This window comes from Callorhinchus milii, unplaced genomic scaffold (genome assembly GCF_018977255.1).
Source record: "Callorhinchus milii isolate IMCB2004 unplaced genomic scaffold, IMCB_Cmil_1.0 Scaffold5, whole genome shotgun sequence".
NCBI lineage: Eukaryota > Metazoa > Chordata > Chondrichthyes > Chimaeriformes > Callorhinchidae > Callorhinchus > Callorhinchus milii.
In genome coordinates, this window is record NW_024704746.1 from 30,371,688 (window position 1) to 30,393,251 (window position 21,564).

The window sequence follows — 21,564 nt, forward strand, 5'->3', positions numbered from 1 at the left end:
GCAGTCAATAGAATGCACTAGCCTGGAAAAAGCCAGTCCAGCCGATCGAGCCTAATTCAGTTTCTAAAATACTCCTGTCCCCCAAACAGCTACACATTTATCAAATTGTATTAACTTGGCACCATTCCTCCTTGGCTAACTTCATATTGGAACTCAGTGAGCAGAGCAAGATCTTTAATTGATGAACTGTGGAACCAAGAACATTTTGCAGCTGCTGTTACCCAATAGTTAAGATTTTATGTTCACCAAAACAATATTTTCTTCATGCAACAGAAAAAAAAATCCAATTAAACATCAATGAACAGCAGCTAGCAACTTTCATTCATTATTACATTTTACAAACATCGATTTTCTTTGTTTTACAATTAGAATATACACTTGCTGGATAGGATTTGAATAGCACCGATTATGAGTTTGGTGCTATTCACTGAAAAAAAATCCATGTTTAGGTGGGATTCATGGAACTCTGGTTTGGAATATTCAAGCATGGTGAACATAATATAATAATCCTTGCATTTGATATAGCGCTTTTCGACATCTCAAAGCGCTTCACAGAAGACTGTAAAGCGAATTGACCATATATTGTGGGCAAAACGCAGCAGCCAATTGCGCACAGCATTGTCCCACAAACAGTCGTGTATTGAAAATGACCAATTTATTATTGTTTTTGTTTTTTTGGAGGGATTATTATTAGAGTGTGGAGTACGGAAACTAAGTGAAAACGTCGAAATGAACTCAATCCAACCAGGATCAAGTGGTTAATTTTTGATTTTTATAGATATTTTTTAGTTGTCAATATTCAACATACCATCATAACTCTTCAAAGGATAAACAGTGGATCCAAAAAAATCAGTACCTACTAGGATTTGTTTCAACCTATCTGGATATCTTTTCTTTTATAAAAAAAATCAATTTCCTAGAATCTAGATGCAACAGTTGCAAATGACTTGGAATAAAACAAGTCACCGCGCTCATCGATTAAAATTGTGGCCATTGAGTAAGTGCTATTCCCTTTCTATAACTACTTAACCATTCAATTTAGCCAGGAATGTATGGCAAAATCTCTTATTTTAAACAATACACTGGATCTGAAAATGCAGGAATAGCTTGCCATTTGACTTACTGACAATCAAAATATTCATCTGAAATATAAAAACTAAAGTGCTTATTAAATTGAACAGCAACAGTAATTTGATCATTTCAAATCAAAAATGATAAATTTACAAAAAACAAGGCTTTAAGTTACCTTTGTATTCTAGTTACAGATTACTACAATCAATTTGAACTTTAATAATCTAGATCAAGGCTTTTTGGTATCTGAACATGCAATCTGTGATAAAGATTTAAATACAAAACTGGCAATGATTCTTTACACAGAGAGGCACCTTCTGAGGAGTTGTTAAATTCTCTTAGGAATCTCATGGTTATTGTAGTTCTAAGCACATTCACTGAACTAGAGCAAAAAAAGCTTCAATACAACTTTAATTATATCAGTCACCTGGGACAAATTGACCAATTGCCCAGTCAGCACATTGCTCCTAATGACAAAGCACCACTGACAATTTGCTGTAAACTGTAAATTGCAAGAAGCAGTGCCAGTTCCTGGACACAATGCACAGGAAGTGATGTTCAAGGTATTTTCCTGACAGTAGCTTGGCCAGTTTTCCAGTACAATATAGGAAACCAGTTAGTTGGTGCCAGAAACTGGATGTACTGCACATTAGGGTCTGGTTCACAGGGACACCGCACTATGGGTGAAACTGAACTATATTGGGGTAAGTTATAACTGGGTCACTGTGTATGGGGCAAGGGGATATGTCAAAAGAAACTTCTAGAATGACTCTAGAAACTTCTAGATTGTCGAGTTTTTTTTTAAAAAAGGAAAAAATTATGTCAATACCAAATTGAATTTGGGGGGATTGAAACAAATTACTAAGAGAAAGTTTTACGAACCATGAAGTTGTGCCCATCTGTGTGATAAAAGCACCAAAGCTGCCTACACTCTGGCTAAAAACACAATCTTGTTCACCACATTCCCTTGCTAACACTTGTGTTTACCAACTCAAAGCTGAGACCTTAGCTCCTTTGTATAATCTACAATTTTAACTCCCATTTACTATTCCTCAGTGTGCTTCAACCACAAATACAGAATTGAACCTCTACTTCAGCACTGACGTTTTCTCCCTTTGGGTAAGAAATACATTAACAGTAAATTTAGAATTGAATGCATAATGGCTTGGAACCAGATTGAGACGTGCTAATATTCGTTTCACATAGAACCTATACAGACAGATGCACAAGAGATGTGCTTTTTCTCCATTTGTCTCGTTGTGATTCAAAGCTAAGTTACAAAGGTGAAAGCCCAGTCCATCACCCAACTGGTCCCTTACCTTAGCTTTCAATATGTAATTCAATTCAAATTATTTAATTTCCCCAGACAGATAGTACCTAGCCTTTGTTCGGTGCTTTCTCCACTTTGTACAGATCAAGCTCACAAACCAATTGATAATATGCATTAATATGCTGCTCTCTGTACAGATTTTGAAATTAAATTTCATCAAATTCTAACCCTGTTGTTCACCTTCCTTTTCATAAAGCAGTTTGCTTCAGAAAAGGTTGCTTTTGTACAAGGTAAATGCTGTGGTAAACTTGTGAAAGCAAAACTACATTAATGGCAATGTATACCAATACTCTCACAATTAATAAGGTCATTATGTGAAACATTACTTTGCCAGCTGAAGAATTGGATTCTGTATTAATCTTGGGATTGGTTTCATCATGCTGATAAAATTAAATGTACTAGGGGAAGCAGCTGAAGTTTCTATAATATCACAACAAAAAGGCTGCAGTATAAATTCTGAAACACAGCACAGTTTCCCAGGGGTCTAAACATAGTTTGCAAATCCTAGAGAACTTTCTGTTCTGCACTTAAAGGGAAACATCCCATAATGTATTATCTGCCTATCCTCCTACCCCACCAAGCTCTGGTTTCAGTTGCTTCAGGATAATTTGAGAATACCTAAACCATTAATTTCAGATTTTCAGCAATTTTTTCAAGTGACAGCATAAAGTACCACAAAGTGGGATTGTGAGGAGGTCAATACAAAAATTAGAAAATGCAAGCCCTCATTTTTTTTGCATAGCTAACAAACTAGTGTACTAATATCTTCATTTCAAGCTGGAAATGTTTTGGTGAATACACCTTGTAGTGGTACAACAGAAAAGAAGGGTATGGTTGCTATAGGTTCCTGAAGATGTTCAGTTGGAAGACGAGGCATTTTAGTCTGAATCTGAAGAGGAATTGTGATCGCTGGTGTAGTCATTAACTGCTTCTTCCAGGGGACCCATTGTGCCATCTGGCTTTACTCTCATTGGCTTAATTATCTGCTCCCTGAAAAATAAGACAAAGAATTTTCCATTAAAGTAAGACTAAAACAGCAGCTCTCAGTTTACTACTTAGTAAAAGCTTCAGACTGAATCATGGTTTGCTCTTTCCTTGGCTTCTTTTCAAAGAATCCCACTAAATGCACTAAGCCAATTAAAGGCTAATAGCAAAGTCAAATCCTAACGAACCCAGAACCGGATGCAGGGACATTGTTTCATACAATACCTTTCTCTTTCCTCTATACCTTTGCTTTTACAGAATTGCAGCCATAGTGTTTCCTACCCTTGTACATGCAAGCAATCCTATTAAATCTGTTATGGCAAGTATGTTTATTTCATTTGAGTAAATAAAGCTATCATCCTCCAAAATGCACTCTGTCAACCCTAGTGCTTTTCAAGCACTTGTTTGCTCAGTCTTCTGGTTAGCTCTGTCTCCCGCTGTCATTGTTTGGAAGAGTTTAATTATAAAATTGTCAGTCAATCTAATCTCTTCAAAGAGTTTTTTCTGCTTCTTCAAAACTAATCCAATTACATCTACCTTGTGATCTGCTGTGATGTAAAAATGATTGCCCAATCAAAAGAATTAGGTACGTTTTACACATCAATCAACTTCAACTTATATTATTTCAGTGATAAATCTTAAAACAAGATAACAGGACTATTTACAGGCTAAGTAAATAATCATCAATTTGCTGAAACTCATATTCACACTCGTATTGCATTTCATACACTCTACACTTAAAAAGCACTAATCATTCATTCTCTTCCCTAAACACTTCCACAAATAATACACCAAACATAATAGATCCAGGAGGTTCTGAATTCAATGGATAATATAATTCAATAACTTAGATTGGACTGCAGCATGAACCCTTACAATTGTTTCTGGATTTACAGACATATTAGAAGAAACTATCTTTAAGACAGATGCTGCAGTCAATCATATGCTGGCTAATGTTAAGGAGGGATCGCAGGCAGGAAGGAAGGAAATTTAATACAGAAAAGTGAGGATTATTTGAGAGAGGATGGTGGTGGGGCATAGCATGGTTAGGAGATTTTTTTAAAAAAATTGTCAAAGTTCTGTTATTTTACTCAAGAGAAACAGATCCGTTTAAGAGTGCCCGTTTTTGTAATATAAGAGACATTTACTTCTTTAAGGCCGGCTCATAAAATGTTGCTGCTCTTGGCATCTGAATAGGAGAACGAGTTATTTGTGGATTACATAGAACTCATTTTCCTTTTTTATTTTTAATGTATTTTCTTAACATTTCACTTGTAGTGTGTTCTTCATGTAGTAATAATAATAATAATCCTTGCATTCGATATAGCGCTTTTCACGTCGGGAGGACGTCCCAAAGCGCTTCACAAAACACACTGTAAAGTGAATTGACTGTATATTTGTGGGCGAACGCGGCAGCCAATTGCGCACAGCAATGTCCCACAAACAGTCGTAGATTGAAAACCATGTGCCAATATACAGAATATAATGTCAGCCTGAAGCCTAACATGTACAGACTTAAGAAACCATGACAAAACTGCACAAAATGAAGATCTATATTTTGTTGCTTCAGAGCTGCCAGCCATCTCTTTCCAATTTGATTTGTGCTTGGAATTATGCATGTTAAATAAAATCTCATCTCGAAGTGCTCCTTCGATGAAAAAGGCCTGAATTAAGGAGTTGGCAGCTTGCATTCCTGACTGCAGCTGCAGGTCTCCCAAGAGCTCTTCATAATTCACCAACACAGGTTTCAGCTTCATGCGGTCATTTAGCCTAATGGTGACTGAGTCACTCCATTCAAAAGGACTTGCTTTTCTGACCTGCTGTGTGTGTATGTGGGTATTGACACCTGGAATTAATTACTCTCTGCCCCCACCAACTTGAATTAGGAGCCTCACCCTTGGGTAAAATGATTCAGCTTCGGAAAATTGTATTCATCTTTTTCGAATGGAGTAGCACATCATATTTCAGATCTTTTCATGAGGCATCGTTTTGAAGAAAGAAAAAACTCAAAGCAGCACTTTAACGATCGGTTAATTAATTCAGTGGATTCTAATGAGAGCAGTCAGCATTAGGGCAGGGTCTGCTGCATTCATAATGCTTTAACTTTTGTTCAGTTTCCTGCCTACACTAGGCTTAAATAATTGGCTCACATTAATTTGCAGAGATTCTTGGCTGGTGGAAATGGTTGGTAAGGTAAATGTTTGTTAGCTTAACGTGTCAAGAGGTACTACATTACCTGATCTTTTTAAACACTAAACAATTAAAAGCAGAAGAATAAGCAGTTTATATTGAGTAGTAAATATTTAAATAGAGAAGAATAAGCAGTTTACATTTGAGTAGTTTTTCTTTTTATATTTACAGCTTGACTTTCACACATTTAACAGATTCTTAATTCAGTGATCCCTCTACCCTACTATACAACCGCAAAAACATTTTACTTTAGAGAATCTTTCCAATCAACGCTCTTGAGAAAGATAGCAGCCAACTTATAAACACCGATTAAGATAATTTCAATGTAAATTTACATGGTGTTATTTTACATAAATGGCGAGTTTGATTTTTTTACTGATTATCTGCAGTCTTGTTACATAATTAAGATATTTTAGCAGTTTGGTATTATTTTAAATTAACATAAGCCTACAAACAAGAACTTGCAATTTATATAGCGCCCTTCATACAGGCTAGCAATAATTGAATTGACATTCACTAAAGCAAAATCACTGAGTGCACCCACTTGGATTTAAATGAATTCATTATTTACTAAGGGGATTCAAAAGACATACACAACATAAGTCGAAATAACAAACAAGAAGAAAAGTCTGGGATGATATTAGCAAGTCATATTCTTGAGACAGTAATAATGAAATCTGGTGATTTCAGGACAGGTCAATAATCACAACATTAATGTATTTGTTACCTGGAAAGCTTGTCAAACATATTGACAAGTTTCATTGCTTCGTATTCTTTCTGTTCCTCTGTCATTCCATCCATTGGATTGGGCATTGGCTCTTCAACACGTCCCGTGATTGGGTTAATACTGAAAATGAAAAAAAAGCCATCTATCCACAAACTGCACACTCCACTCAGAAATACACAAACTTAGATTACATGAAAATGGCTCCAAATAAACATGAAATGCCAAAATGTTTAACCTGAAACAATTATAACTAAAGGAATGACCACAGTTGTCATAGCTCTCATAACTCTTACCTTTCCTAACACTCAAATAGGTTAGGATTTCAATTTTATTTAAAACTTAAAAAAATTTTTTGTAATTCTATAACAAAAAAAATTGACTATTACCATCTCACAACTTCTATGAATTGACTAACAGAGACATGGGGCTTAACAATGTAAACAACAAACTAGCTATTCTTTGAAAGTTGATCTCTGCAATAAAACATATACATAACACAGCTCCCTTCGCCTTCAGAAAAATATTTTAATAATTAATCTATTTGGAAACTAGATACAGCACTTACAAAGATTTTACACTTTTGTACTCTTCAGTATCAGTGTCTTCATCATCAGAGTATTGACCTTCTCCTCTCCCTCCTGCCAGCAAGCCATGGGCAGCAAGCAGCCCTGCAGCATTGCCATAACCTGTGTACTTTAACAAGCTGTCAACTAAAACAGGGAAGCATCTGTCAGCAGGTTACAAGTCTTACTGGAAAGCATTTTCAGGTACTTCTTGGAAAATGGATGCACACAAGAGATATGAGTAAGCAACGTTTAAATCGTGTTTATCTATTGGCAGTGAAGTCACTGGTTACAAAACAATGACATTAATGAGTGTGCATTATTAACAATCTAAAGTTTATTTGTAGTCCCCCACAGTTACACTATAGTTAAATTATTGATATCCAAAATATCTGGTGTTTTCCGCCAACACTTGCCAGCTAGCGACACCGAACCGGTGGGTACGGTCGAAGAGGAAGGTCTTCAGGCGCGACCTGAAGATGTGGAAGAAAGGAGCAAGGCGGAGGAATAGAGGAAGAGTGTTCCAGATTCCAAACTATGGAATAAGCACTGCATTAGTCTGGTGAAAGTGCAGGGAGAACCATGCTAGGTTTCAACTGCTACACCGATACTCACCATTCTCTTTGCATAACACAAAAAGGAACTCTGCTGCTGTATGCTTCACTCCAGTATCAATGTTGGTCATAAGACGTACTAACTTATTTCGAACTGTAGTGCCAACTTCAGGTCTATTTGTTACATCTTTTAAAGGAGGCAGCACCTGTTAATAAAAAAAACCACCAACTCAAACATACGACTCTTTCACCAACAAATATGAGATGAGTACCCAATTCATCTGAATTTGGGGAGGAATTTGACCATAAGAGGGATATAAGCTAAACTAACCTGAAGAAAAACTGCACTTTTCTTTGAACTAGTGTCTACCTGAATCATTAAGCTGATGGAACCTAAGTTAATTTTCACCTCCCACTAGTCATCTGGCTTTCCAAAGCCCTGCCAGAACCAGTTAACTGTTTGCAAATTGGTTCACAGGCACAGTGGACGGTGGGTGTGGGGGTATAAAATTAAAAAAATAGGTTAAAGAAACACTGCTTTCATTTTGATGTTGACTGAAGTCCTTACCCTTGAACGGATGTACTTCCTCATATCTGCGTGACATCTGGAACATTCTGTCATCAGGCTTAAAACTGGAGTCACCCCTTCTCTTAAATTGGAACTCTAAAAAATTCAAAAAGATGTGAATGAGCACATAGAGATCACAAGTTGAAGATGAACTTATTCATTTCACTGTATCTCGTCACTTTTAGTACAACATTCAGGACAGCCACTAGCCAATTTCTTCTCCTTATGCCACTTGCTGAAAATGATGTAGTCACTCAAATAGAAAACAACCGTTTATTTCACAAAACTAAAGCTGTAGCTGAGGGAATAGAATGCAAAAGCGGCATTAACAAATTCAGCAAAGTTTGCTTACGTAACCCTCCAACCAACTATGAAAAACAACCTGAATCTCTTCAATAATTATACAACATTTGGGACGTCCTCCCGACGTGAAAAGCGCTATATCAAATGCAAGGATTATTATTATTATTATTAACATAATTGTGAAATTCGGGTACAGTACAAAGTACTTGTGAATACTTGTGATGCTAATCTCCGTCTACAATGAAGCAACATTAAGTGGAGTAACACATTACATCAAACTCGTCCCAGTATGTAAAAATAAGACAATAGCAAGCTTCCAATTTGTCTCTCTCTGCAGCAATGAGATATTAATTAGAAATCACAGTAGACAAACTCCATAACCAGCAACAAACCACCAGTTCTCAGAAGAAAACTCTCAGATGCAATATTGTATTTTAACAAGACAACAACAACAAAGTACATTTGTATAGCGCCTTTCACGTTGGGAGGATTCCCCAAATGCTGAATAACATATGTGAAAACGCCAGACTCTGCCTACTGGAAGTAGAAATTAACCCCACAAATTACTACTGTGATTCAAAAGATTGGCTGTTAAACATTTTGTAAATTTGTAGAGTGAAAGTTTGGTTAGCCCTAGATTACTTGTTAAGGATCACTTCATCCATTGGGCCTGAACTCAAACTCAATTGCCCTTCCTCCCACTGTACAAGTTTGACATTGAGCTGCACTGAATGTATAAATAAATAAGCTTATTTTTTCTCCTTTCAAAAAAATTAAATGAATGCAGCAGGTAAAGAGCTTACCCGGTCTATTCTCTTTTCCATGAAACCTAACAAAACTTCAACGGCATCCATTTTCTTCCCATTGTAACTGACTATTCCATTTTGTATGTTGGGGCTGAAGAGGACATCCTGGCATGTCACTGGAATGTTGTTCAAAAGATTGATTGTGTGGCTAAAGAAAGAGAGATGAAATAAGTGTATGCGGCTCATTGAAACATCGATCCAAGAAGACTTAAAACAGACATTTATAGTTCATGTATTATCCAAACAAGTTTGCATATTCATGCAGCTCATCATAGGAAAATGTGAGGAAAAGAACATCAACAAACTACTGTAGCTTTGTACACTTCAAAGTTTTTTGCTGTGACTTCATCACACAAACTTATATTAAAAGAATTACCCACAAAAAATCTTCAGTACAAACTTAGCTCCTCCCACCTATATATAACATTTTACCAGACGATTTTGAAATCGGGTTTTACTAATATTTCCTGAATATTAATTTACCCCATGATACTGCTACAATTCTCTTTCATAGCAATCATCTCAACTCCAAAGAGCAAATTAAATTTACAGTAGTGTCTAGTTTAAACTCAACAGAAGAGATAAACATCTTCTTGGGCTTAAACTAAGGATCTCCTGTAATATTCCTATATTGAATAGCTATTTGGGAAAGAAAATCAAGTGACCTGTAGATAGAGCAATGTATAAACTGGTGTGGCAAACTTGAATCCCACACTGACAACGGAGTCGATTTCCGAGATTAGGAATTACGATTACCCAGTTGCTTAGGGAATAATCTGTAGAAACTAATAAACTATCTACAATTGGGAACACTTGTTGCACAATTCATATGCAGTATATGTGTATATATATGTGTGTATATATATATTATATATACATACAAAATATATATAGGGAATGGTAAAATTATTACAAAATAAAATCCAGACAACATTGGGGACATGTCACACATGCCTAACTTATGTTTGGCATTAAAATAAAAAAATACAAACCACAATATTTGCTGGACATTTGCTGATATTGAGATATTAAGAGTATGTTCAGCTCTGGGTTGCAGAAATGTGAAAAGATATTCTCAATATTAATTTAGAAATTGTTCTTAACAGACAGCTGTACTACATGGCAGCCGTTGTATAGAATTTTTGCATAATTCCACTAGAGCCATGCCTTCCAGCACCTGCTGTGGAAAGGCCATAACCTCTTAATACTTCATACATTTTCAGATCTTTTAAATTACTGGTGTCAGTTCCTGAGGCTGGCTCCTTACATAAGGCAAGCTCGGTGCGTTTCAGTTTTCTAATATGTGAGGTCCCTTCTCATACACCAGCATGTAAAAGATTTTCTAACACCTTTAAACTTAATTTTATGGATCACTGTGTTTCCGTGATGCTATTCAGAATAGGATGCCCGACTTTCTGATCTCTTGTCACTCCACTGACAATTTTATTTGGAGCAGAAGAGGGTATGAAATTCCTCAGCTTCCAGCAAGTCTGCCACCATACACAGGTCTACACAAAGCCATTAGCATTCTTTCCTTGGGGGGTAGAAATACACAGTGGTGCAGAGCATATATTAGACCCGATTACATCCCGCAGAGCTCATTAATCATCCAGGGATGACACTCACCCCCTCAGCTCTCAGCCCCCTCCTGATTGATGCACTGAATGAAGTGCTGAACTCTTCCCAGTCACTTCTCATAACCCATCCACAGAGTGCACACACAGACACAAATCAGTTGGCACATTCAACTCAGTGGCAACTCACAACCTTTCAGCATTACAAGACAGAAGATGGATGAAGTGCAGATCTCTTTAGCCCTCTACAGATTACACCTTTATAAGCCAATTAAATGTGGTCTTAAATGCATTTCTAATTAGAGCAGAAATAGTACCCATGCTAATCAATTGGATATCAGTGAGGTTGACGTGGAATGGGTTTGATATTAAAATGCAGATACTAGAAGGCTGGTGTCTAGTAACCAAGTGATTTCAGATTTGTTTTACTCTAACCTGTGAAATTCTTCTGTTCTGTCTTCAGCTTGTGTCTTTGCCAATAAACAATGGCATAGAATGGCAGTAAGATGGCGGTGTTGGTGAGCTGCATCCTGTACAAGAGAAAATACATCTTTATTTCATAGAAATTTCCATTACAGTAACTTCTCATTATAATGCTCCTATTTACCACCTGGCGTCACCCATGGCTAGCTCATTAACAGCAAAGTCATATACTTCATCCTGGCATGCATCTCACCTTCATGATAATATGAAATAATTATATTTTCTCCCACATTCACTTGCAGTCATAAAAAGAGATGAACAGACTAGAAGAGGTGTGCAGTGTTAACTCTCCTCTTCCCTCCACCTATCTGGCTCGACCACACAACAATAGTGAATCAGATCACAGCTCAGAGTAAGGAGAGGGTAAAACAAACCAGGTTCTACTTCACTACCATAAACACACAACTTTTATATCACTTGTGAAGAACTATGTGACTAATTGGCTCCGCTCCATCAGTTGGACAGAGTGTCCAAATCAAAGAATCACACATTAAAAAAAATCTGAAATATTTAAAAATGCATGTACAAGATAAATCCTGTTTTGTTAACCTAATTGTTCCATTACAGGTCAAGTAACTATTTGTGCTGCACACGCTACTTTGGCATTCGCTTGAAAGTTTTTACATAGAACAACAACAAAGAGCCTTTCGTATCAGAAGGATGGCCCAAGGCACTGGGCAGTGAAAGGTTTGCGCCCGAGCTGGGGGTTTGAGTCAAGAGGAGTGGAATGTGGCCATTTAGTCCAACTCGTCTGTGGCAATGTTTAGACTCCTCGTGAGCCTCGATCCTTCCCAATCCCCTCATCCCATTCCCCTCTACTCTCTTCTCTGACATGCACATCATAATCTGGCTTTGATTATGTTCTTGCAACTTGTACAATCATTTTATTCCAACACCTCATTAAAGTGCAATATTTGCAGCTTGTTTATCATCATGTGAATGAAAATGGCCACTAAGTAACATTCAAGACATGCAACCTCTATACAAGACAGTGAGTAGAAAGACCTAAAGACCCCAGCTTTATGTAATTACAGCATGGAATGGGAATATTTTGCATTCTCCAGCACAAACAACCATAATTATAGATAATAAAATAAAACAAGCTCCATACATTTTTCCCATTAGAGCTTTACCTCTAATACAGCATATAATAATCCTCATATTTGATACAGCGAATTATCACGTCATTAAGAAATCTCACTAACTGGCACTTTGTAGGATTTTACTGGGAAGTGCAGTGACTATGTAATTGGAGGCCAATGTAAGATGTTGCTCTTTCCCTGTACCTTTTAATTCTTCTTCAAATGTTTATCCAGTTACATTTTAATTATTTTGTGGTGTGAGACACAAACAGAACTGAAAGTATTCTGAGTATAATCAAATATATTTTTTGAAGTTCCTGCTCCCTTTGTCTGTTCCAGAGAGATTGACATCAGGAGGAATCACGATTTGCTTCGTACTCCGTTAATGAATAGGTATGGCAGTTACGTAATAATTACACTGAATTATGAAGGGATGGAAAGAGTGGACTATGATTTACTCCAATTACTCCATAAACCACAAGCACAATCAGCAGGTGGTTTGCAATAGTCATTTGAACCTTTAGTCTACTCCCTGGTGTAATTTTTGCTCTTAAAAGTTCAAGAAAACAATTACCCAAATGGCACTGAGTTGTGCCAGCATCTACTATTGACATTAGTACAGAATACAGAAAGTCATCTGGCACTTTTCTTTACACGAAAACTGGTTACAGTATCTTCTTACTGTGCACCAAATCACTGGGAGCAGGGATTCTTCCCACTCAGCTCCTATTAACTCTGCAAGCCAAAGCCCGCTCACTGGAACTCCATTCCCAAATCCCTCCCCCCACCCATCTTTGGTAGGTAAGCCTCAAAACACTTCGTTGGCCTCAGTTTCGGTCATTCTTATCCTCGTCACCTCTGGCCTATTAAGTGCATTGGGATATCCACCTGATATGAAAGGCACTATGTATGTGTAAATTTTATTGTATTGTAATTAGAAAGGAAATTAGAGTACACTACATTATGAGAAATAAGTAGGGGTATTTTGTTATGCAGGGCTGGACCACTATTTTACCTGTAGCTCTACTTAGCAAAACGCAGATCTAATATTTTGAATAACATTCCTTTAATCCAAGCCACCTGTACCCAACCCATCAAGCGCTAAAATAAATACGAGTCACTCACTTCATCGACTTCTTGTCGGTTGCAGTCATAGGTGACGTTAAAAAGCGTTTTCAGTGACTCCATAGCAAAATCCATCTGCTCTTGAGTCAACGGAGTATCACTTTGATCAGTGGCCACCACATACTTATCCGACCATCTGATATTCAGTGTGTTCTCAAGGACATCTATCAACAGCGGCAGTCCTCGCAATTCTTCCATTAGCTTAGCTCTGAGATCCATCCGCAGGGCAGACAGCAGGAAAAGGAGACGTACGTCAAAGAACTTAATCTCTTGAGCCATGTTTTTGTCTCTGTGCATCTTTAAACGCTCACAAGCTCCAGCGGCAACCTTAAATTCCACACAAAGTTGCTGCGCCGTCTCACTGTTGAACACGATGTTACACAGACATTTTAAAGCCTCAATAATGACAGCAAAGTCTGACATCTCCTGCACGGGGGTTTGGGTGTATTCTAATCCAGCCAATTTTAGTAGAGTAAGCATGGCTGGCTTGGTAGTTACAGGAGCCAAAATCTTCTTATCCCTCGACAGGATACGGATGGTTTCCAAACAAGTGGCTTGACAAGAAGGCCCCAAATTCGTCTGCAGCATTTTCAGTGTTTCGTCACATAGTTTCTGTGAAATGCAAAACGGCAGGTGGACATTTAATAATCATCATCAAAGGTGTAAATTTGGCAATTCTTCAGCAATACACATTAGGAAAACAATTAATGTGTAAAGTGAATTTTCTTCCATGTCAGTTGGTCACCATACCCTAACCACTCCCTCTGCTCCGCAAACTAGGGCCTGCTGAACATTTCCCATCCCTTCCACCTCACTATTGGTTGCTAAACTTCAAGGTACTATAACTCTGCTCTGGATTCTCCCCCAAAACTCCTAAATTACATAGCCTCAAATATCTTCTAAAATCTACAGGGTTAAGATTTTGATTCAGTTGAAACATTTTGCACATTCAACTGCAAATAAGTAGGTCAAATAGCCCCATTTATTCTTTCTTTCAAACTCACATGCAGAAAACATTATTCTATTTGTAAACTTTCCTAGCAATTCAGTCGAGAGCTTTGAAATCAGTGGCACTAATGACACAAATGATAAGAGATGGGAGCACGGTCGGTCACTTGCACAGCTAAGTCAGCAAGATACATTCCTCTGGGAGTATGCAGGTATTCCTTTCCAGACACAGAGAAATTTCCATGCACAAGTGGCATACACATGTGGAACACTCAGTCAGGTTTGGGTACCTCGAAGCTTAGTAATAGGTTTCTGCATATGTCAGACACCTCGCTGACCAAAAACTCACTTGACGTAACGCAATATAAACCACACCAAAGCAACAGGGGATTTGGAGGTCACAGTAAACTAAGGAGACAGGGTTCTGCCCTGCTGGCCACCAAGAGGCCCAGTTGAGCTACCACTATCCTGTCAGCTTGTCTTTTCGCTCAAGCGCAACTCTGCCTAGCTAAACATCCTCTAAGCCACTGGTGTGCAACAAGGGAACAAAAGAAGGTACAAAGAAGAGCTAAAGTAAGATAAAAGAACCTTGGAAATGCATTGAATGAAGCCTACATTTGTACAAGACTTGCATGTTCACAACCACTAGCTGACAATTTTTTTCCCCCAAAAAATCTATAAATGACACGAATGGCTAAAAGTATCAACTTAGGTATCCCAGCAACAAGTCAGAGGCCTTTCTCGAGGCTGCTGCCTGCACTTGTGTTCCTGACCCACAGCAGTCCTCACCACCTGGAGAGTTTATGCTCGACTAACTTAACCCTCATTGTCAACATTTCATTGAGAAGATAGGATTTTAGTGTTATTTGAAGCAAGAGGGGAAAACATACCCCGAGGACAAGTGCTAACAACAACAAAATGACATTTGTATAGCGCCTTTCACGTGGGGAGGACGTCCCAACTTCACACGCTAAAGCACGACACATAAAGTAAATGTAATACGCCGAGCGCGCAGATTTTCAAAGTGAATTCAAATATTGTACTGAATGAAGGATTTCCTCCCATCAAAAGAAATATCGGAAAAATATCACATACAAGTGTAGAACAGTTATCCGTATGAACAGAACAGTTTAAGTTGTGAGCACACTTCAAAATTTAAAGTTGACTAACTAATTTAAAGTTAAATTTGACACAAATCTGTACACGACAGAGAAAATGTCTCTCACAAGACAGAACACGTCTTGAAGGGTGGGAGACAGTGATTATTATTATAATTACAGTAAATTATAATAATAAGCCTTGCATTTGATTTAGCAGCTTTTTGCGTCGTTAAAATGCCTCAAAGCACTTCACAGAACTGTATTTTGTAGGCGAACAGGGAAGTCAGTTTGTACTCAACAGTGTATCGCAAACAGTCATGAAGTAAATAACATACTTCATGGGGAACTCTTGGCATGGCATAGGGAGAAACTCCCTTCTCTTTTTGTACTGTCATAGGATCTTTAATGTACTTTAAAACAGGCACATGAGACCTTTGGTTTAATATCTCTTTAAAGCACAGCACCTCCAACAAAGCAACCCTTCTCCAGATCTGCAGTGGAGTGTCTGCCTAGACTATAAGCATAGGGCCTTGAACCCATAACCATCTGACTCAGAGGCAAGAGAACTACCAACTGGTTTTGTGATACCTTATGTCCATTCAGACTTAACTAACCCTTTACAGGAAATGTTTACAATGCCAATGTAAGTATAGAACATGTCAAACTCAATGTTTTTAAATCTGCTGATCATATAGCAGACTGCAAGATCTGCAAATAGCTTGATACTTATACGTCATGTGCCTTGGATTTTTTTTAAAAAATTTGCCAAACTTAGATCATGACCATTTTCTTACCTTTCTCTTTTCTTCCTCCATTAGATCAAATGTGAACGTTCGACTATTCTGTTAAGTAACAAACACAATACGCGTTTCAATATTAGATTAAAGATTGTATACATTGAAGAATGTTAGAACAGTATTACTTTGACCATTTTCCTTATTTGTCCATTTGTATTTCACACCAAGTCATCCTAACAGAGAAAAATGACGTGACACTAATGTTCCTTGCAGTTGATACCCTTCACATTGGGAGGACATCTCAAAGGGATTCACAGGATTTGCAATAGTCACTGTGTATTTTGTAGGCAAACACAGTAGCAAATTTGCACACAGCAATGTCCCACAAGCAGCACAAAAGTGAAAAAATTATTTTATTTGGGAGACATTCGGCCAGAACAACAGGAGGAACAGCTTTTCGAATAGAATCCAACTCCCAGCTCAGTTGCAAAACCCTCAACTGTCCAGCACCTTGGCATAATTCCAATGTGAAGAGTGCTTTATAAATACAATTTGTTGATGTTCTCAAAGACGTGATAAGGCACTACATCAAATGCAAGGATTATTATTATTGTTACAACTTGGACTTGCATAGTGATTTTCACGGAGGTAAATATCTTGATGTGCTTTACTTACTTTACCTTACAGGGTGGGATAGTAAGCAAACTGCTCCAAACTTCCTCAAATTCAACAATATAAACTGACTGATTCCGGCATCCTTTTATTATAGGGGACTATTTATTTAATATAAATTCTTCATTGTCTGAACTAGTACATATAACAAAATATATAATATATAAATAATACTAAACCATACTAGACTTAGAAAACATAGTTAAAAGAAAATATTAAAGCACATCTTATGTAAGAGTGTTTGGTTATGGAACAGTTAATATCAGTAATTTTTTTAAAAAAATAAAGCACTTTGGAGGTACAGACATACCAACCTTTGTTTAAGACAGAACTAATCTGGACCAAGTTTGTCATATCAATACTTTCAAGAGAGGATGCATGTTAATGTTATATATAACATTTTACTGTTATCAAACTGATTTATAACTAAAATGCTTGCTGAAGTCTTTAATATGACTGTACAGACTCAAACTAGAATTGACACTAATTTTAAATGAAACCAATTTTTGATCAGATCACAATCCTATGACTAATTCACCCCATAGAATACGACTGAAAAGATAAGGCCTGTTGAGATGTTCAGTTTATATTTTCCACCACTAACCGTCTCCTCTGTCCACCTTCCCATACCTCGCCCATCCTCTCCTCAAATGCCAACTGTGAGGAGATCTGGACTTCCTCGAATCTAAAATCGAGGGGATACGTTCAGCCTCCTCAGCCCCATCTACAGCCACCCCCACATCACCTCTCCCTCATGACCCAGCCCACACCTATTCCCCCTTTCTCCTTAGACCCTATCTCTCCCTCCTCCTTCACCACGACTGTCTGCAAACTCAAACTCACCAACTGCTCCCTCGATTCCATCCCCACCTCTCTCCTCATCTCCCATCTCCACCTTCTGCCACCCCCCCTCCTGTCTGATGTCATCAACCTCTCCCTGTCCACCGGTTCAGTTCTCACCCCACTAAAAACGGCCGTCATTACTCCCATCCTGAAAAAACCTTCCCTGGATCCATCCCTCCTCTCCAGCTACCGCTCCATCTCTAACCTCCCATTCCTCTCCAAGGTCCTGGGACGAGACGTCGCGTCCCAGCTCCGCTCCTTTCTCTCTCGCCATTCCCTCTTTGAACCCCTCCAATCCGGCTTCCACGCTTCCCACAGCACGGAAACAGCCCTGGTTAAAGTCACTAATGACATTCTGAACATCTGTGATATCAGGGCTCCCTCTGCTTCCTTGTCCTCCTCGACCTCTCTGTCGCCACTGTCAACCACTCCATCCTCATACACCGCCTCTCCGCTTTACTCAATCTTCACGGATCTGCCCTTGCCTGGTTCGATTCCTAACTCTCTCACCTTCTCCACTTTGTTGCCTCTAACAGTTTCTCCTCCAGCCCCACACTGTCACATCTGGCGTCCCCCAGGGCTCTGTCCTTGGCTCTCTCCTCTTTAATATCTACATGCTCCCCCCTTGGTGACATCATCCACAGACATGGGGTCAACTTCCACATGTATGCGGATGACACCCAATTCTTATCTTTCTGCCTCCACCCTCAACTCCAGGCCCACTGCTGTCCTGACAGACTGTCTGTCGGACATCAAGTCCTGGATGAGGGCAAATTTCCTACAGTTGAATGTGAACAAGACTGAGGCCCTCCTGATTGGCTCACGTCAGCGCCTCTGCACCTCAGGCTCTGGCAGCATCAACCTCCATGGTTGCACACTACAACTCACCAAACCAGTCAGGAACCGAGGTGTCTTGTTCGACCCTCAACTGTCTTTTCTCCCCCACATTCAAGCCATTCCCTCACTTCCGTAACATCGCCCGACTCCGCCACTGCCTCACCCCTCAGGCCGCTGAAGCTCTTGTTCATGCCTTAATCACCTCCAGGCTCGACTATGCAAACGCCCTGCTTGTCAGCCTTCCCAACTCCTCCCTCCACAGGCTATAGACAATCCAGATCTCTGCAGCCCGTGTCCTCTCCCGCACCAAACTCCGTGACACCATCTCCCCCACTCTCGCCCACTTCCATAGGCTCCCTATCCTTCAGAGGATCCAGTTCAAGATCCTGGTCCTCACATACAAAGCCCTCCATAGCCTCGCCCCACCCAACCTTTGCAACCTCCTAACCCCCTAAGCCCGTTCCCTCCGCTCAGATGGCTCTGGCCTGCTCCACGTCCCCTGACCCACCCATCCCCCCCTGGCAGGAGAGCTGAAATGCTGTACTCGGTCCAACGCCTTGGGACTTCCTCCCAACGTGAAAGGCGCTACACAAATGTAATCTTGTTGTTGTGTATAACTCTTACAGAAATCATAGTTGAATAACATTAATGTATTGATCCAAAATATGAATATTGGTGAACTTGACACGTTTAACAATAAGAAAGGAAATTACAAAAATATTCATCTTGATTTTTTTGCGGGGAATTGCATATTTTTTCTTGAAAAATCAGACAGGATTGTTTCGGATTTTTTGGGGGGTGATGGGTGGGGGGGTTGGAAACAACAAATCGACAAAGTTGAAATGCTACACAGAGCGCGTTGAGATGTTTCAACAACGTTAATCTTCTATGTCAAATGCAAGGATTCTTATTCTTAGTATAAGCTGATAACAGGTTTGAAGGCTCTCTGAACTGAACTGATCAGGGCTCTTACACACCGGCTGCACAAGCAGTCAGTACATAAATATGAAAATGTATATATATCTATATATATTTATATAAAGCAAATATTAAATATATACTATACATTTAATAATATAACTTTAAGAATTTGCTAGGCGAAGGAAGACTGGGAAAGTCCATCCAGTTTGCCTTACATCACACGACATGTCGTGTCCCAAATTACAGCATATATTTCCCCCACAAACATAGTCAGGTCGCTTTAAAAACGCTTGACATATTCTGTGAAGCCATTTGAGACGTCTCAAAGACGTGGCAAGGATTAATATTATTATATATTGTGCAGTCCTGTAGCTCTGTGGTTAGAGCACTCGCTTCACAAGCCACAGACCTGGGTTCTATTCCTGGCGGGGCAAAATGTTGAGCAAGTTTCCTTACTCGACACACCTCTGTTTACCCAGCAGTAAGCAGGAACCCGGCTGGTAGTTGATTGGCGGATCGCTTTTCCGGGGATAATAAAACCCTTTTAAAAAATATAATGAACTGGGTCACATCAATCCACGGCTGTTTGCGCAGTTAGCTGCCGCGTGCCGCCCACAAACTATACAGTCAGATTCACTTCGCCGTGTGTCCCGCGAAGCGCTTTGAGACGTCCGGAAGACGTGGTGACAAATAACAACCCTCGCATCGCCTTACGAGCGCTTTTCACGGCGAATACGCCTCGAAGCGCGTGCATCGAATGCGAGGACTATTATTATTATCTGTGGAGTCCTGTAGCTCAGTGGTTAGAGCACTCGCTTTGCAAGTGAGAGACCTGAGTTCAATTCCAGGCAGAGGGCGAAACCTTGGGCAAGTTTCCTTACTCCACACAGAGCCTAATAATAATCCCTCCAAAACCAAAACAATAATAAATTGGTCATTTTCAATCTACGACTGTTTGTGGGACATCGCTGTGCGCAATTGGCTGCCGCGTTCGCCCACAAATATACAGTCAATTCACTTTACAGTGTGTTCTGTGAAGCGCTTTGGGACGTCCTCCCGACGTGAAAAGCGCTATATCAAATGCGAGGATTATTATTATTATTATTATCGTTGTTGTATACTGTAACCCTGAGATATTATTTCCGAGTCCCTGCGCACACCCGCACCAAATAAACAAACAGATGGATAGAGAGATCAGATACATCTGCACAGCCCCAAACGGGTTCAATGTTGACAGCCTGAGGCCCCGTGACCTCTGACCTGACCAGACACCGACCGACGGAGGAATGAAGGATCAATGGGGGCTCCGCGGGGTCGGGTGACGGCGGGGCCTGGTCTGGTCTGGTCTGGTCAGGCCCCGGCACCGGCCCCGGCGGGGACTTTAGTCGCTTTACCTTCTTGTTGAACTGCTGCAGCGCTTCCTCCGTCTCCCGCTCACCGCCGCCGCCGCCGCCGCCCAGCGCCGCCACAGCCCCGTCCACGTCCATCGCCAAGGCCGACCGCGCCACCCGACCCAACCCTGACCTCGCGACACCCACCGACACCAACCGTCACCTCCTCGCCGTGACTCACCGGCACAGCGCCCCCACCGCGCCCCCCCCCCCGCGCACAGCCGTCACTTCCGGCCGCCTCTACCGCCCCGCCCACACCCCGCTCCACCGCCCCGCCCATACCACTACAGCCCCGCCCACACCCTCTCCACAGCCCCGCCCACACCTCCACCGCCCCGCCCACACCCCGCTCCACCGCCCCGCCCATACCACTACAGCCCCGCCCACACCCTCTCCACAGCCCCGCCCACACCTCCACCGCCCCGCCCACCCCGCTCCACCGCCCCGCCCACACCCTCCACAGCCCCTCCCATACCACTACAGCCCCTCCCACACCCTCTCCACAGCCCCTCCCATACCACTACAGCCCCGCCCACACCCCTCGACAGCCCCGCCCACCCCCTCCACAGCCCCTCCCATCCACAGCCCCGCCCACACCCTCCACAGCCCCTCCACACCCCTCCACAGCCCCTCCCATACCACTACAGCCCCGCCCACACCCCCTCCACAGTCCCGCCCACACCTCCACAGCCCCGCCCACAACCCCACCACAGCCCCGCCCACACTCGCACAAACCCACCCACAACCCCTCCACA

General features: G+C 40.6%; 1 protein-coding gene across 1 annotated transcript; it reads right to left on the bottom strand.

Annotated features, from left to right (window-relative positions):
* Window positions 1-160: 160 nt before the first annotated feature.
* On the bottom strand, window positions 161-21,016 carry ric8b (RIC8 guanine nucleotide exchange factor B). Its single transcript, XM_007895415.2, has 10 exons — window positions 20,813-21,016; window positions 16,203-16,250; window positions 13,361-13,972; window positions 11,106-11,200; window positions 9,094-9,244; window positions 7,988-8,083; window positions 7,481-7,625; window positions 6,868-7,012; window positions 6,303-6,422; window positions 161-3,391 (listed from the first exon to the last, which is right to left on the bottom strand). The coding sequence occupies exons 1-10, from the start codon at window positions 20,903-20,905 to the stop codon at window positions 3,280-3,282; spliced, it is 1,617 nt and encodes a 538-aa protein (XP_007893606.1). The 5' UTR covers window positions 20,906-21,016; the 3' UTR covers window positions 161-3,279.
* Window positions 21,017-21,564: the final 548 nt, after the last annotated feature.